Source organism: Mauremys reevesii, linkage group 15, assembly GCF_016161935.1.
Source record: "Mauremys reevesii isolate NIE-2019 linkage group 15, ASM1616193v1, whole genome shotgun sequence".
Taxonomy (NCBI): Eukaryota; Metazoa; Chordata; order Testudines; family Geoemydidae; genus Mauremys; species Mauremys reevesii.
Genome location: NC_052637.1, coordinates 2,106,694 through 2,124,297, shown reverse-complemented (window position 1 = coordinate 2,124,297; position 17,604 = coordinate 2,106,694). Strand labels below are relative to the sequence as shown.

Genomic DNA, 17,604 nt, shown 5'->3' with positions numbered 1-17,604 from the left:
CAATGCAAAGGAGAAACAGAGCAATTCATTTTAAAATTATTTGACTTGGGCCGTAGAAACCGGTAGTTGCCAGAAGGAAGAACATCCCTGAAAATGTATCACAACACAAAACGTAGCATCCATAAAAGGCTGGGAACTTAAATAGGCCATTAGAAGTAGAAACAATGTGGTAGAAAAATCTACATTGCTGCTGCAATAAATGAAGTCATAAAAAAGTCAAGTGGGCCATTCAGAGTGTGTGTGTGTGTGGGGGGGGGTTTACTTACAGAAATAGGGTTTTAAAATCAATTTTCAGTTGCAAGGGGTGGTGGGAAATCACATGTTCCTGGAAGTGTAAAATGGCATCAGATGTTACAGGATTGTACAACCATCCGAGATATATGGATCCTTTGGGAGGGGGAGCAGTAAACCTACTTAGCTAGTAGGACCCAAAGGCTCAGATCCAACAACATAATAAGACAAAAACAAAGTTTATTCAGTTCTTTATTTAAATTCTAGACTGTTGGGTTCATAACTGGTGGGGTTTGAATTCTTGGGGTTGTCAACTTATCTTGGGATTGTACATCTATCCTTTGTTAAAAAAACAAACAACAAAAACACCACAGAAAGTTCCTTTTGAGAAGCCCTGTATAGGAGACAATCTAAGGCCCTTAGGGACAGATTTTTAAAGGGATTTCCACTAGTGGCATATTACAAAGTATCCAGGTGCCTTCAACCTTGAAACTTCTGGCCGATAGTGAGTATTTGGGAACCAAGTTCTACACACAAATGGGACATGGGATAAAGCACTGGGGTGCTGGACAGAGAGACAAAATAGCAATTGGCTAAGGCAACCCCCATTGGGGGGGGTCAAAGGAAGCTGAAGGAGTTTTGAGACCAGCCCAGGAAATCAGTCACATTACGCCATTGCAATAGAAACAGGAACTGTTACACCAGACACACCGGGAGATGTGGTTGCTGAGGGGGATGTAAAGGCTTAACCGATAAACGCGGTTAACCGGCTTTAACCATTAACTCCGGCAGCCCCATGCTGGCCGGAGGGACCCCCTGGCGCTGGGACCCCAGCGCCCGTCTCGGCCACGTGGCCGCGGCAGAATCTCAGCCGGATCCCAGCCCCGGTCCAGCGCCTGTGCTGCCCCCCCCCGCCCTGATTGTGCCCCTGGGCCCCTCTCCTTCCCCGGACCCAGCTGGACCCCCCCACCCTGCGTTCAGTTTGGCCCCTGCCCACCTTCCACCCCCCATCTGCCCTCCTCAAATCCCCCTGAGCTGCAGCCTCCGTCCGCACCAGCGCGGCCAGGGGCAGGGAAACAAAGCAGCAGATGGGGGGTAACGTGATCCCGCCCGGGCTCCCCGCACCAGCCGCCCCCCGGGGCTCGGGGATCTCGCCAGGAGCCTGGGAGCCAGAATCACCGCAGCGGCGGCGAGTCACTTCCTGCGGCCGGGCCGGAGACCAGCGCTCGCTGCCCGGAGCCGCCTCCCGGCTGCCCCTGGGTCCTAGCGATCAACCCATCATCCCGGCCCCGCTGCCCATCGGGGCTCCGCCTCCCCTTCTCCCAGCCTTATGTGGGCATCCTGCATAGAAGCCACAGGATCAGTGGGGGCACAGAAGGGAGCCGGGCAGATCCCGGGGCGGGGGGAGAATGGGGGTTTCTAGGGAGACTCGGGTTGTTCCAGAGGAGCCAGGGGTGAGGGGGGCCGGGACACTCTGTGTGTGATTCGCTCTGGTAACAGACGGGCACAGGGAGCAGTTGGGCAGAGCTGGGCTCTTGTCTCCACCCCAGGCTCACTGGCTACCAGCCCTGGACCGGAGCAACCAGCTCAGCTCCCCTGGCTCGGGCCATGGAGCTGTCAGAGCTTTGCCACTGGGCTCTAGTAGGCCCTGGGCTCTATTTAACCCCCCTCATGTCTGTCCCCCTCGCAGGGATCCCCTCTGCCCATGTCCCCGCTGGCTCCCCCATGTGGGCACTGACCACAGCTCCCCGTCAGGCACCTGGATGGCAGCAGCAAAGCTCCGGCTGGGCTCGTTTAGGGACCAGTGCTCTGCTGCCCACTCAGGTGTGGCCCCACTGATGCCCCCCTGCCTATCGTAATGGGGGAGGGGCACTGTGACCTGGCACAGGGGGTTATCGCCTCATTCACTCAGCTTCACGCCCGGGCGCCGACTCGCCCTCACTCAATTTCGGCCGCGTTCCTCCCACCTCCTGCCTGAAATGGGGTCAGTGGGGCAGGCAGCCAACACAGCTCCTTCTGAGCACGGTTGTGGGGCAGATTCCTGAGCCCTTGCCCCAAGACCGGAGTGAGTCCCAGGCTCATTTCTAGGTTGCCTGGGCCTTCATCCAGCTTGGACTTCTCTTGATCCTTCCAAGGTTGGGCATCGGGGGGGGGGGGGGTAGTTGATTCAGTAGCTGCTGTGTCCAAAGGGGTCTAGTCCCTGCTTAGACAGAGGGAGCTGCGCTCCATCTGTCTCTGTTTTCCAGCCTGGGTCACGAGCTGCTGCCTCCTCTATTGGGAGCTGGAACGGAGCAGCTGCTGAGTCCCAAGCAGGGTCTGTGGTAGGGAGACCCACCCAAGCCCCCTTGGTAGGGTGACCAGATAGCAAGTGTGAAAAATCAGGATGGGGTGGGGGGAGTTGGCACCTATAGAAGACAAATCCCAAATAGCGGGACTGTCGCACTCACTATAAAATCAGGACATCTGGTCACCCTCCCTCTTTTCCCAGCTCAGGTGCAAACGGTTCACTGGGCCAGAGCGAGAGATTGACTCTGCAGACCAGTGGTTGGGGCAGATGCCTGGGAGGGCCCAGTCCCCCTTCCTAAGGACTCTGGAGCAGTCATTACATATTCCACAGGAGAGATTCAGGGACCCCCAAATCCCATGGCGCAGTGGGCACCCCCTGTTCAAATTCTTTCTTCCTATCAGGAAGAGGGGCAAATTGAACCTGGGTCTCCCACATCAGGGTGACAGACCCAACTCCTGGGATAAGAGTTGAAGGGTGGAATCATCCCACGCTCCCCTCCTCTGGCTGCTTTGTGGGGACCTGGGTGCCTGCCTCACTCATTCTTACAAGCACGTCAACATCTGACTCCAGAACAGGGGGTTCCCAGGTAGGGATCCACGATTAGAGAGAGGTACCTAAATCTGGGAAGGGCTGATATCTGGAGAGGGGTGGGAATTAGGACATGTCCTTCCCCTCAATATCTCCTGTTGGCTACTTTCTGCAGCTCCCTGCCAGTGCCTAGCATGCTGGGTTGTGTGAATCCCATTCTAAGGTGCCTGTCTGTCCACATGCCTGGTGCAGGGAACCTAGGTGATCAACGCAGGCTTTGAGACATCTAAAAGTTTGGCTTTGCACCAACCAAGTCCATTTGCTGAGCCAGGCCTTAGCAGCCGCCATCAGCCAGATCTTTGATCTATAGACACTTGCAAACCTGGTTGAAGCAGAAGGGTCTATGGAGAAGAGTCCCAAGTGCCCCCCTCCATATCCTCTAATAGTTTTCCAGTTTTCACCCAAATCACCAGCCATCTCCAGAGGGGTGCCTATGCCATTTTTAATTGATCAGATGCAGCAATCCAAACATTTTTGCATCAACTCCAAACAGATAAAGGCCACCAAGTTAAGTGGAGAGCCTCATTTTGCTAGTCTCCCCCCACAAATAATAATATTGCCTGGCTCTTGGATAGCACTTTTCATCAGGAGACCTCACAGCCCTTTACAAAACACACTATTATCATTCTTACCCCCAACTGCTCCACCTAGGTTCAAAGATCTGCCTCCCCAGATGGACGGACTCTCCTTTCACAGGAGGTGGGCACATGGGAAATGCCAGCCAGAGGGGATTTCCCTTGCAGGTGACAAATTTTCCTCACCATCCCATAAAAAACCTGAAGAACTGGCAGCTCTGGTGTGACCCTAAAAGCCTCTCAATGTCATCTGGAAAAGGGAGGATCGTTCTATGACTGCAATGCCTCTCAGGCCTGACAAACTCGCTATACTTAATGCATTGCTCTCATAGCATTTACCCACAGTAGGTCATGGGTGGGTTCTAATAAAGGCTCATTTCACACTGTTCCTCAGGATCACTGCAGGAAGTGTGGGCAGATGATCTTTAAGGAACTATGTTTATATACTGGAAAATATGTTTTAACGTCAGAATCAAAGCAGGGGTGACAAACAGGGTTTGCCAGACAAAGCAATGTCTACTCATCTGTCACCCCCATTCATATGTAGATGAAGCATTGTAGGTGAACACAAACCAAGATAAGTTTGCATATAGGACCAACAGAAAGAGCACACTGGAGAAGAAACGGGGTGTGTGGGGGGGGGCACTTCAGCAGTTTCCTGGACTATAATTGGGGGAATAGACCAGCACCTGCAATCCTTCAGGCAGCAAACAAGAGAGCACATTTTGCATTCACGAAAAGGAGGATCCCAACGATGGTGGCTGGCGTAGGGTGACCAGACTGCAAGTGTGAAAAATCAGGTCAGGGGGTGGGAGGGTAATAGGCACCTCTGGAAGAAAAAGCCCCAAATATCGAGACTGTCCCTATAAAATGGGGACATCTGGTCACCCTAGGCTGGTGACCCTGGGAGAATGCTTTAGCCATGGATTTTACTCGTTAAATTCAGACTGTCTGAATCCTGTTATACCTGCTGTTTGATGTGTAACAGGTTTGGTCTGATTTCTTTGCTCACTCTCTCTTAAATCTTAGTTAATAAACTCCTGTTTGTTTCCACTAAAAATCTCTCAACATGTTGATGTTATATTGGTGCTGATGCTCAACTGAATCAAACAAGCTGGCACTGTCCCTTTGGGGGCCGGCTTACCTGGGAGTTTCTGAGTGTCCGGTGGAGCGGGGCTGGAGGCTACAGAATGACACGTCAGAGGAGCTGGAGGAAAAGCTTGTGTCTAGTGTGAACCTGCAAGGCAAAGTAAGGACTGGCAGAGCCCTGGGGAGTTTGTCTGGGGAGCTAAAGGCCCGGGGTGAGAGGGAACTGACACCCAGTTTAGCAGAAGCACGTCTCCCTCGTGTTGAGGCAGGAGGGTAGCCAGGTGATTCACAGTCCGGGACACCTGGAAAAAACATTACAGCCGGAACCTGCAGCATGTGGAGCTCAGGGATGGTGAAGTAACACCTGCAAGGGGCTTCCCATGCTGCTGTGTCTGTTAAAGACCTTTTCCCCCCCACATTATTCAAGACAAGGGACACTGGGAGTTTGAAAGACTAAATTCTACTTTATTCTTTTCAAAGCAAGAAATAAAAGCTAAATCCTGCCCCCATCCAATGCCCAGTTCGGCATAGCCCCAGCCCAGCACATGCCTGCTCCAGCCACACACGGCCCCCCGGGAAAGAGGAACAAGTAAAAGCTGGTAGAAAACCACTCACAATCCGTGAGAGAGGCATTTGCCCTCCCTCCTCCTCTCAGCAACGGGGAGACGGTGACCCCTCTCCATATCAGTCCTCTTCGGGCATCATTGAGAGTTCAAGGGCAACTTCACCCAGCACTCATAGGACATTTCCTCTCTCTGGGACCCGTGCAGTGAGTTCACAGTTCTCAGCCTCAGCTCTCTGGCTCGCAAGAGCAAACAGTGCCCTTTCAAGGCCCTACCCACCCACCCCCTCCTGACTGTATCTCACTTCTCTGCTGGGATCAGACTGTAACTTCCTTCCCCATTTCAGTCTCTGACTCTCGGCGTGCGTATCCAGCACTCGCACTGGTCATTTTCACTGTTCCAAGAAGAAGAAAATCTCATGACAAAGGCTAGTGAAACATGAAAAGAAAACTAGAAAAGCCTACTTTGGCAAACGATCATTTGTCTTTTGAAGTCCTCAATCACTCTTGAGCTCCATCCCAGTCAGAATAATTTAATATCAAAATACATCACAGAACAGCCGTCAGCAAAAAGAGAAACACCCACAATGCAGGGTGGGTTACAAGCCACTTTCTGAGTCACGACGTGAAATCCCAGAAAATCTTAAAACTCAAAATCTGGAGAACAAATTTACTCATTTCCTTCTGAACAGGCTGAACGTGTTTTACTCAGCACCGCCGCATTACTGGGCTGTGTTATTGACAGAAGTTTTAGCATCATCATCATAAGAGAAAAACAAGACAAATCTAACCCAAAACTTTATATCTGCAAATGATCTGGATTTGGCTGGAAAAACTCCAGATGCCACTTTACCAATAGATGGAGGATGGAGATTGAAGCTCAAACGGTGCTTTGGGGTTCATTTGAATTCATGGGACATTTTCTTCGCCAGCCCTCAGGGGTCTCATTGAGAATCAAAGCCTGATTCCTAAGCACGGTGGGCAAAGGACACTGTGGTGAATGACACACAAGAAGGTGGAGGGGGGAAACAGGAAGAGGATAAACTCTCCACGGCTTGGGCAGAGGCTGCTCTGTCAGAGAAGATGCGTGAGACTGACGGGGCAGGAGGGAATCTCCCGGACTCACCCTTTCCCCCTCAAACACCACAGCCGCTAAAACACCACTTTCTTTTGCTGTCCCTGCTCCAGCTTCTTTAGACTCTATCGAATGCTGGTGCGTAATGGAGAAACGCCACCACAACTGAAATGGTTTTCATCACAACCTGGAGCAATGTGAGGGTATCTGGGAATGAGACAATCTCACTGCAAAGGGGGCACTTAAGTGACTCTAAATCTCTCTGCTAACAGGGGATTGGAATAAACTGCGCAGGGTCAGTCCAGACTAGAAAAAGGGGCGGAGGAACAAAGGAGACGCCCTCGCTAATCCCAGCTACTTTTCCTGCCCTACACAGACACACGGAGGCTGATATTATCACTCCCCATTTATTCCCTCTCTGGAAGGCACAGATTTGTCTCAGGTCACCCCGCAAGCTGCTGGCAGCGCTGGGAATAGATCTTAGATCTCTTGAGTCCCAGGCCAGTGCAGGGAACAGATGCAGGTCAGGGGCTGGTGGAAGATGGGGAGTGGAGACAGGGGTCTAGACTGAAGGTGGGTCCTGGCCCAAATGTCCTTCTCCTCATCTCCATGGCAGGGGGATCCCGGCTGGGAGGGGAAGGGAGTGGGGGGAACTTCAGCCAGGCAGAGGGAGCATCTGGAGGAGTTTCTCTCTCTCTCTCCTTTCCCCAACCTGTGGCCCATTAACTCAGCTGCCGGGGCTGCAGCAGGGAGGAGGGGCTGATTGGGGCTTCTCCTCTTCTGCCTGGGGATTGCTTAGACCAGGCAGAGCCAGAGGGTCACTGACCAGCTGATGCTCGACTGCTGCTGGATCCTCACCTCAGCAATGGGCAGCTGGATCCTTAGGAGCCAAATGCCCCTGATGTGTGTGGGAATGAAGAAATGGGTTTGTCACCATGGCCAGCCCTAGGCAGGGCCCTGAGAGAATTTCCCTCCTGTGTGGAGGAGTCTCTGATGTACAACATGGTGTTAACTCCACTTGGAGCATTTTCCACACTGAGAACGTCTCAGAGGTTTCTTCCCTATGCGGATTTGCGGATGCCTGATACTCCAGGAGCACCACATGATCCTTCCCCCGCATTCAAGGTCCCTCTGTTGTGTGGATCACTGATGTGTGAAGTCAAATTGAATCTTTTCCTGCAGTCAGGCTATTTCTAGGGTCTCTCGCCCTTGTGGATTTTCTGATGCTTGGTGAGCTCTGAGCTCTTACTGAAGCTTTTCCCACACTCAAGGCATTTATAAGGTCTCTCCCTCATGTGGATTCTACCATGTCGAGAAAGGTGAGAGCGCCGACTGAAAGTTTTCCCACAGTCCAGGCATTTATGGGGTTTCTCTCCCGTGTGGGTTTTCTGATGTGTATTAAAGGTTGTTTTGTGGTGGAAACTTTTCCCACACTCAAGGCATTTAAAGGGTCTTTCTCCTGTGTGGATTCTCCCATGTTTAGTAAGGGATGAACTTGCCATAAAATTTTTCCCACACTCAAGGCATTTATAGGGTCTTTCTCCAGTGTGGATTCTCCTATGGACAGTAAGGGATGAATTTAGCAGAAAACTTTTCCCACACTCAAGGCATTTATAGGGTCTTTCTCCAGTGTGGATTCTCCCATGTACAGTAAGGGATGAATTTTGTACAAAACTTTTCCCACACTCAAGGCATTTATAGGGTCTTTCTCCAGTGTGGATTCTCCTATGTACAGTAAGGGATGAATTTAGCAGAAAACTTTTCCCACACTCAAGGCATTTATAGGGTTTTTCTCCAGTGTGGATTCTCCCATGTATAGTAAGGGATGAATTATGTACAAAACTTTTCGCACACTCAAGGCATTTATACGGTCTCTCTCCTGTGTGGATTTTCCTATGATTAATAAGTCTTGAGCGCTGACTGAAAGTTTTCCCACAGTTCAAGCATTTATGGGGTTTCTCTCCCTTGTGGGTTTTCTGATGTTTAGTAAGATTTGATCTCTGAATGAAACTTTTCCCACACTCAAGGCATTTATAGGGTTTTTCTCCCATATGGATTCGTCCATGATTGATGAGGGATGAATTCTTTCCAAAACGTTTTCCACACTTGAGGCATCTATAGGGTCTCTCTCCTGTGTGCACTCTCTGGTGTATAAAAAGACATGGCTTCTTATTGACGCTTTTCCCACCGTCCAAGCATTCATAGGACTTCTCTCCTGTCTGGGTTCTCCAGCGTGTATTAAGGGTTGCACTGAAACGGAATCTTTTCCCAAAGTCAAGGCATTTGTAGGGTTTCTCTTCATTGTGACTTGTCTGCTGGACTGTGGCTTCCTTGGCATCCTTCCATCCTCTGCCACGTTGAGAGGATTCATCCAGTTTCTTCCTGGGATAATTTCCTAGCTGCATCTCTGATCTGTGTTGCTCTCCCCAGGCATTTCCCTGTTCCAAGCCCTGGGAAAAATTCCCTTCAGCTCCTCTCAAAAATATCTCCTGCAGTTTCACTTTCTCAGGACCTTCCTGCTGTGGATTCTCTTCCTTGTTCTCACTCACTGTCCTATCACCTGCTGGGAGAGAGAGAATCCAGACAGGAGTTTGCAGATGATACTAAACTTCTCAAGATAGTTAAGACCAAAGCAGATTGTGAAGAACTTCAAAAAGATCTCACAAAACTAAGTGATTGGGCAACAAAATGGCAAATGAAATTTAATGTGGATAAATGTAAAGTAATGCACATTGGAAAAAATAACCCCAACTATACATACAACATGATGGGGGCTAATTTAGCTACAACGAGTCAGGAAAAAGATCTTGGAGTCATCGTGGATAGTTTTCTGAAGATGTCCATGCAGTGTGCAGAGGCGGTCAAAAAAGCAAACAGGATGTTAGGAATCATTAAAAAGGGGATAGAGAATAAGACTGAGAATATATTATTGCCCTTATATAAATCCATGGTACGCCCACATCTCGAATACTGTGTACAGATGTGGTCTCCTCACCTCAAAAAAGATATTCTAGCACTAGAAAAGGTTCAGAAAAGGGCAACTAAAATGATTAGGGGTTTGGAGAAGGTCCCATACGAGGAAAGATTAAAGAGGCTAGGACTCTTCAGCTTGGAAAAGAGGAGACTAAGGGGGGACATGATAGAGGTATATAAAATCATGAGTGATGTTGAGAAAGTGGATAAGGAAAAGTTATTTACTTATTCCCATAATACAAGAACTAGGGGTCACCAAATGAAATTAATAGGCAGCAGGTTTAAAACAAATAAAAGGAAGTTCTTCTTCACGCAGCACACAGTCAACTTGTGGAACTCCTTACCTGAGGAGGTTGTGAAGGCTAGGACTATAACAATGTTTAAAAGAGGACTGGATAAATTCATGGTGGCTAAGTCCATAAATGGCTATTAGCCAGAATGGGTAAGAATGGTGTCCCTAGCCTCTGTTCGTCAGAGGATGGAGATAGATGGCAGGAGAGAGATCACTTGATCATTGCCTGTTAGATTCACTCCCTCTGGGGCACCTGGCATTGGCCACTGTCGGTAGACAGATACTGGGCTAGATGGACCGTTGGTCTGACCCGGTACGGCCTTTCTTATGTTCTTATGTTAGGAGTCACTGCCTGTGCTGGGGAGAAAGAACAGAAAGGGGAATAGCAAACAGGGAAGATAGAGATGGGGAGATAGAGACATTGAATTCTGCCTGCACATCCCACCCAAACGCTCCCAGGGAAGTAAAGTCAGGGAGGAAATTCCTGAGAGATAACAGGATGGGTGGGAAGCCAGGACTGATATTTGACTTGATGCTACGACACCTGCTGACCGCAGCCCTCACCTGGGTGAGTTGCGGCACAACTGAGGGTTTTAACTCACAGCACATGTTTGGAGTCCCAGCTTTTTCCTTCACTCGCCAGATGTTTCTGTCTCCGTTTCCCTGACTCCTCACCTGTGCGGCTTCCTCTCGGCCTCTCCCTTTCCTCATCGGCCTGGAGATCCGGGACCCACGGCTCTTCCCCTCGTTCCAGCCGGGCGATCAGGTCAGGTTTGGGAATGGGGAATCCTGCGCAGGGGGTGAAATCAGGCAAGGTCAGGGTGAATGGAGCAGTGATAGTTTGTCACAAGGAACATTCCCTGAGTTTAACCTGCCCCTACATGGGATTGTGGTAACTCAGACCCCTTGGCAACCGCAGACATCTGGGGGCGGGGGGGGGTGTTGTCACACCCTCTTTATGATTTCTCAGGATTGATGCGCTGCGGGGACTCAATGACACACACACAGCTCGGGTGCTAAGCTCCTGCCTATTTCCAAACCTGCAGAACCGAGAGCCCTCCCCACGGCTGGAGCTAGTCCCAGGAAGGAAGGTGAACGGTGTGTGAAGGAGAAATAACAGGCAGGGCAATACCCTGCTTCTGGCCCCTTGAAAGCTGGAGAGATGGGGAGGAGTTAACATGTCTATTATATTTCTGACTCTCCTGTTCCCTTGAAGGGGGTATGGAGATGAAAGTCTCTCTCTCTCTCTCACTGCAACTGTGGACTACACGATCCTCCCCCACAATCCAACTGACCAGATTCAGACACGCAGACCCCACAGCTTCCAATAACCAAGGGGACAGGAATCCCTTACCCAGCGAGGTCACCGTCTCGTAGTTCTCCTGCATGACGTCCCTGTAGAGGGCTCTCTGAGCAGGGTCCAGCAGAGCCCCCTGCCCCTGGGTGAAATACACAGCCACCTCCTCGAAGGTCACCGGCATCTGAAACAACAAGAGTCCCCCACTCAGCACCTGCTGCCTCAATCACAAACCCACCAGTCACAGAGGAGGAGGCCTGGAGAAGCAGAATCCTCCCCCCACCACACCCTGTTAAGCGCTTCAGGGGGTGGGAGAAGGTGAGAGCTCCTTGTCCCCCCAGCACACGGAGCAGGGCAGGGTCTTCTCATTTCCCACCCACCTGCCAGCCACAGGCTGATCCGGGAAGCAGAGCTCTGAGCCAGGGACAGCGACAGGAATCCTAACAGCCTCCCTGCGTATTTCACAGCAGCCTCTGGCCAGTGGGTCAGGCTCCGGCAGTGGGAGTTTGGTCCATTTCCCAGCCCCGCCTTGAAAATCCCTTCCCTGAGCTGGCTCCATCACAGCCATTTCCCTTCCCTGTCCCCTGGAAGATGGGACCATCTGGAGCGAAACGTGGTCGTGATTCCTCAGGCTGTCAGGGCAAAAGAGCCACTGGGGAGTTGTGTTCAGAAGGGGCTTGAGTCCATGACACACCCCGATTCCCCCCAGCTCTCTCCCTGCAGACAGAAGCTCTGGGCTCTGCCACGCTGGGAAAACCCTCAGTCACTTTATCCCAACACAGACCCGGCCCCTCCCCCCAGCACTGAACCCCTGAGACACCTTTAACCCCCCCAGGGACAGAGTCACTAAGACAAATGCTAGAAAGGAGCAGAATCAAAGGAGCCACTTTGCAGGATTCCCCCTGACATTGGCCCCAAGGGCAGCGTGTCCCCCCAGCAGCAAAGGGACTTGGCTGGGGCAGGACCTGGCTTCTCCTCTGTCAGCTCCTCCCTGGGAGAATCAGTCTGTCGGGGTGGGGGTGCAGTGAATGGATCCAGGCAGGGCTGGGAACCTCCCTCCCCACTTCCTGCTGCCCCTTTTGGTCTCACCCCTCCCCTTCCTGTCTCCTTCCCTCCCGCTTTGCCTGGGAGAACCAGGGACTGTCCCGTTCCCGTGGGTGTTTGCTCTCCAGGGTGAGCCTGGCTGTGTCACTGAGGGCAGCAGCTCTGGCACCCGCAGACACACGGGGAGCCCCACCCCCTCTGGTACAAACTCACCAACAGGTCCCTGAACGGGGCCCTTTGTGCAGAGTCACTGTCCTGCCCAGCCCCAGCGCTTCCCCCCAGGTCTCCCCATCACCTGCAGGCTGCGGCTCAGGGGCTGGTGTGGGCAGAGCCCGGGGCTGCTGCAGGGGCTGGTTCCAGGCACAGTGAAAGGCCCCACCTGGGCTGGGCCTGGGGGAAGCGGGGGGGTTAATGAAGGTCTGTCCCTGGCACAGCCCCAGCTGGGGAGCAGCAGTTTCACACTCCGGGCTCTCAGGTAGAGGAGGCAGCAGCATCGGAGCCAGGGAGCACCAGGCTCCTCCTCTCCCTTGGCCAGAACCGGAGCCCTCTGCTGGCAGCAGCTAATGCCTGAGCCTCCCTGTCCTGCCCCGGCAGCTCCCAGGGACAGGCAGGCAGAGGCTGATCCCACGGGCCCATCCGCACTCACTCCCTGCCAGAGCCAGCAGTGACTCCGGTCTGAGCAGGGTGACCAGATCTCCTGATTTTGGGGGCTTTTTCTTATATAGGCTCCTATTACCCCCCACCCCCGTCCCAATTTTTCACTTTTGCTGTCTGGTCACCCTAGGTCTGAATCCTACAGGGAAATCAGACCAGGGCCTTAAGCAGCTCCCAACACTCAGGAGACACAGACCCCACCAGCCTGGGTGTGTCTGACAGTAACACACTGGGAGCAGGGGGAGGGGGGGAATCTGGATATTTGCCTTTTAGCTTCTGACCCCGTCTGGCTGCTGGGTGCCCCATGGGGCGGGGGAGCTGCCTTGCGTGTCTCCTCGCCCCTTCTCCCCGCCCCCTTCCCTCTTTCTCTCCATTTCCAGCCCCCCCACATCCCCCCTTTCCCTCGCAGTGACCCCCCCCACTCAGAGTTTCCCTCTATTGCAGCCCTGTTCCCATCCGCCCCATAAGTCTCCCCGATTCCCCTACATCGCCCCACCCCCCCTTCAGCCACCCCCTGCCCCATCCCATCCTGCCCCTCCCACATCCCTGTTCCCCCCTTATCTACACCCTGCCCCTCTTCCCGCTCCCACCCCTTCAGCCCCCCAGGAGTGGCTCCCCCCGCCCCACCCTGCCCCCACCGGGGCTGGCGGCAGCTTTCCCGGGCCCCGGCCGGGAATCGCAGCCAGCTCCGCGGGGAGCAGCCTGGGGCCAAACCTCCCCCTGCAGGTGCCGGGGGGGGGGGGGCGGGTCGCTCTCACCGTCCCTCCGAGCGGGCCCCCCGGGGCAGGGGCCGGGCCGGGCTGGGGGCTCTGCCCTGGGAGAGGCTCCTGGGTGGGAGCAGCGGGAAGGGCCCTGCTGGAGATTCCCCTCTCCCGGCTGCAGCCAGGGCTCCGGGCTCCCAGCACCAGCCGCCCCCCGGGGCTCGGGGATCTCGCCAGGAGCCTGGGAGCCAGAGTCACCGCAGCGGCTGCGAGTCACTTCCTGCGGCCGGGCCTGAGCCCAGCGCTCGCTGCTCGGAGCCGCCTCCCGGCACCTCCTGGGTCCTAGCGCTGAAGGGATCGCGCTGCAGCATCTCTGGGTCCGGCTCCTGTTCCACTCCCAGGCGCTAAGGTGAGAAGGGCCCATCATGAGCATCTAGCCCAGGGGGTCTCACAAACAAATTTGATGGTCTCAGAGTGTGGCCAGCAACTCTCAGCTGGTGGCCGCTCTGACACTTTCCCTTATAATCCCAACTAACTTTAGGAGAAACCAATAAATATGCACAGAGGTAACGGGGGAATGGTCCGACTACTGTGGGGAACTTCTCTGGCTTATACACCACCCCAGTGGAATCAAATAGCAAAAGGATCTGAGTCCTCGCTCCCACTCCCTTTACCCGTAGGCCTGCCTGACCTCGAGGACTCCCCTTCCACGCTCGTCCCTGAAATCCCAACAAGGCTGGACCCGGATTCCTGAGGGTCTTCACCCCCCATCTTGTTGTGATCACTCAGGACGGAGGTTACAGTGTCCTATCCCCAGTCTGGGGTGCTCTCTTCATTAGGTTTAGGTTTTGTAATGACCTAAACCTAATTTCCCCCATACTAATTTATCCCTACTGTTACTCACACCTTCTTGTCAACTGTTTGAAATGGGCCGCTCTCATTACCACTACAAACATGATTTTTCCTCGCCTGGTATCCTTCTGTTAATTGAATTGTCTCCTTAGACTGACCTCATGTTTGGTAAGGCAACTCCCATCTTTTCATGTATTTATACCTGCTCCCATATTTTCCACTCCATGCATCTGATGAAGTGGGGTCTAGCCCACGAAAGCTTATGCCCAAATAAATTTGTTAGTCTCTAAAGCTGCCACAAGGAGTCCTCGTTGGTTTTGCTGATACAGACTAACACAGCTACCACTCTGAAACCTATACATTTCTTTGTTTCTTCATTTACCCCCTTCTTCCTGTTGGTGATGAATAGCTGATTGATTGCTGCTGGATCCTGCCCATCCAGGCCCTGGCTCCAGCTCTGGGGAGGGGGCCCCGCAGGTCAGCGCTGACTGACAGCTGTTGCCAGCACCCTGCCACTGTGAGAGTGCCCAACACTGCCCTCACCTCATGAGTACCCCCACCGTACCCTCTCCAGCACTCCTAAATCTACACACACCCCCGCCAGCTCCCACCCCCCATCAGTGCCCTCTTTTGGGGGCACCTGGAATATGATCAGCCTAGCAACAAACATATTCAAATCTTACCATTCTACATGCCCTGGGGTTAGACATATTTCAACGGCACAACATTCAGGAGATCATGAGATTCCAATGATTCCTCATCAGGCACACTTTGCACACAATATACCCAAACCATACACAGTGGCAAACATGGGGCCCAGGGGTTAGTCACAAGAGGGATGCAGTGATGGGCAAGTGAGGCAAAGAAACTCTCTGTCATCCCAATGCAGGACAGGGTGGTATATGGGGAGGGCGTGACTGGCTGGGCTGTCAGGGTCCTCATCTCCCTCTGGCCTCAGTGATGGGGATCGGCCTGGCTTCAAGGTTGCCCAGGTCTCCTAACATCCCCTGCTCCCTTCTTGCCTGTGCCCAACCTCAGCATCTTAGCAATAGGGAGATGTTGCCCTCTCCTCACATCATTTCTCTTCGGGTGTTGTTCATGGGCTTTTAGATTTCAGGTCCAGCTTCACACTACACGGGCCAAGTCTGGTCGCTCTCTGGCACTGGTGCAGCAAGTTCACAGTTCTCAGTCTCAGCCGTCTGGCTCCAAGGAGCAAACCCAGCAGTTTCCCAGCTCTGTTCCCCTTCACCTTCTCCCCCCTCTGAATGATATCTCACATCACTGCAGAGATCAGGCAGTAACTTCATTTCCGTTTCAGTCTCTGCCTCGCCGGAGTGTCGATCTAGTTTGCACCATCTGTATTCCTGCTGAGAGATACTGATCACTGTCATTTTTCAAACCACACAAAAGAATCCCATGACAAAGAGTTCGATAAAGATTGAGATAAAATAAAATCTAAAAAAGGACGATTCTAGCAAATGATCATTTGTCTCGTGAAGTCCTCAATAAATCTGAGCTACAGCCTGTCAAACTACACTAATATCAAAGTAAATGACCTCACGGCCTTCAAAAAGAGAGAAAAACCCACAGTCCAGGGTGGACTATAAAACTCTTTTACATTCATAAAGTGAAATCTCAGAGAATCCTTCAAGACTCAAAAAATCAGGAAAATAAACGTACCCATTTTCTTCTGAAGTGGCTAAACTGGTTTCATTTCTCACTTCATTATTCGGTTATATTAGTTGCAAAAGTTTTAGCATCATTATAATAAAAGAAAAAGGAAGAGAAACCTTCCCATCTACAAATGATCTGTACTAAGCCGAGAAAGAGCCGGGAAGCAATTTTACCAATAGGTGGAAACAGGGCTATGAGCTTTGAAAGGTCAAACTGTCCTTTGAGGTCCATTGGAATTTCCCTACCCACTCTCAGATCTATGACACTTTGTTCTCCAGCCCTCCAGAGTCTGACTTAGGATCACAGACATCAAAACTGTGATTCTTTAGCATGGAGAACCAGGGACCCAGTGGTAAGTTACATCTTTGAATGCAGAGGGGTAGAACGGGGATGGGATAAATCTCTCCATTGCTTGGACAGATGTTACAGTGTCAAGAGTGGAGGAGGATGGTGAGCGGGGAAGGAGGGAATCCCTCAAACTCACTGCATTGACCTGAAATAGCACAGAAGCCCCAAGACCACATTTTACTGTCCCTGCTCCCCATCTATTTAGCATCCAGTCAATGCTGGCCTATAAGGGAGAAAATGTACAGACAGTAAATGTTATAGAGAGCAAACAATTTGTGAGTTTACCCTGTATAAGCTTTATACAAAGTAAAACGGATTTTTTGGGGGTATGGACCCCATTGGGAATTGGGCAGCTGAGTGTTAAAGACAGGAATACTTCTTAAGCTGCTTTTAATTAAGCTTGCAGTTTGGGGGATGTGATTCAGACCTGGGTTTCTATTTGTGGCCAGCAAGCGTGTCTGGTGCACCCAGGCAGGGTTCTGGAGTCCCAGGCTGGCAGAGGGAAAGCAGGAGCAGAGGTAGACTTGGCGCATCAGTTGGCAGCCCCAAGGGGGATTCTGTGATCCAACCCGTCACAGGGGGAACTTCAGCCAGGCAGAGGGAGCAGCTGGAGGAGTTTCTCTCTCTCCCTTTCCCCACCTGTGGCCCATCAGCTCAGCAGCCAGGGCTGCAGCAGGGAGCAGGGGCTGATTAGGGCTTCTCCTCCTCTGCCTGGGGTTTGCTTAGACCAGGCGCAGCCAGAGGGTCACTGACCAGCTGCTGCTGGATCCTCACCTCAGCAATGGGCAGCTGGATCCTTGGGAGCCAAATGCCCCTGATGTGTGTGGGAATGTTATGAGGAAATGGGGTTGTTACTATTTCCAGCCCTAGCCAGGACACTCAGAGAATTTCCCTGCTCTGATGTCTAACATGGGGTTCGCTCCACTTGCAGCATTCAAGGTCTCTCTGTTGTGTGGATCACTGAGCTTTGAGCTGGGCCTACTGCTTCAAGTCAGCAGACCTATAAAAAAATACAGCCAGTAGTGAACTGAATGAGCTGCGAACAGAGGACAGGCAAACAGAGGGAGTTTGCCTGGTGGGAGTTCCCACAGAATGTTTTTCCCTTTCGGGCTTCTGTGAGCAGTAAATACAATGTATGAGGAGGCTCTTAGAAGGAAAACACGGATAATGAGTGAACAGCTCTTTGACCTGTACAGGATGTGCCATGTTTGTCCTTTCTCCCAGAGGATAGAAGCAACTTCATCTGTACAAAATGCAGGCTGGTCTCCATATTGGAAGAGAAGGGTAAAGGACTAGAGAACCAAGCATCAATCCTGCGTTGCATAAGAGAAAATGAAGACTTTCTGGACAGAAGTTACTGTT

The 17,604-nt window shown here is 52.1% G+C and overlaps 1 protein-coding gene across 3 annotated transcripts; it reads right to left on the bottom strand.

The window, feature by feature from the left end:
* Positions 1 to 5,276: 5,276 nt before the first annotated feature.
* LOC120382882 (zinc finger protein 501-like) lies at positions 5,277 to 11,086 on the bottom strand. Of its 3 annotated transcripts, none has more exons than XM_039500332.1 (3): positions 11,027 to 11,086; positions 10,275 to 10,461; positions 5,277 to 8,970 (listed from the first exon to the last, which is right to left on the bottom strand). In XM_039500332.1, the coding sequence occupies exons 2-3, from the start codon at positions 10,381 to 10,383 to the stop codon at positions 7,601 to 7,603; spliced, it is 1,479 nt and encodes a 492-aa protein (XP_039356266.1). In that variant the 5' UTR covers positions 10,384 to 10,461; positions 11,027 to 11,086; the 3' UTR covers positions 5,277 to 7,600. The 3 variants fall into 3 exon arrangements, with proteins under 3 accessions (XP_039356266.1, XP_039356262.1, XP_039356263.1); XM_039500328.1 differs by having other exon boundaries at positions 10,348 to 10,461; positions 11,027 to 11,080; XM_039500329.1 differs by having other exon boundaries at positions 5,277 to 8,967; positions 10,348 to 10,461; positions 11,027 to 11,080.
* Between the last annotated feature and the right edge of the window lie 6,518 nt (positions 11,087 to 17,604).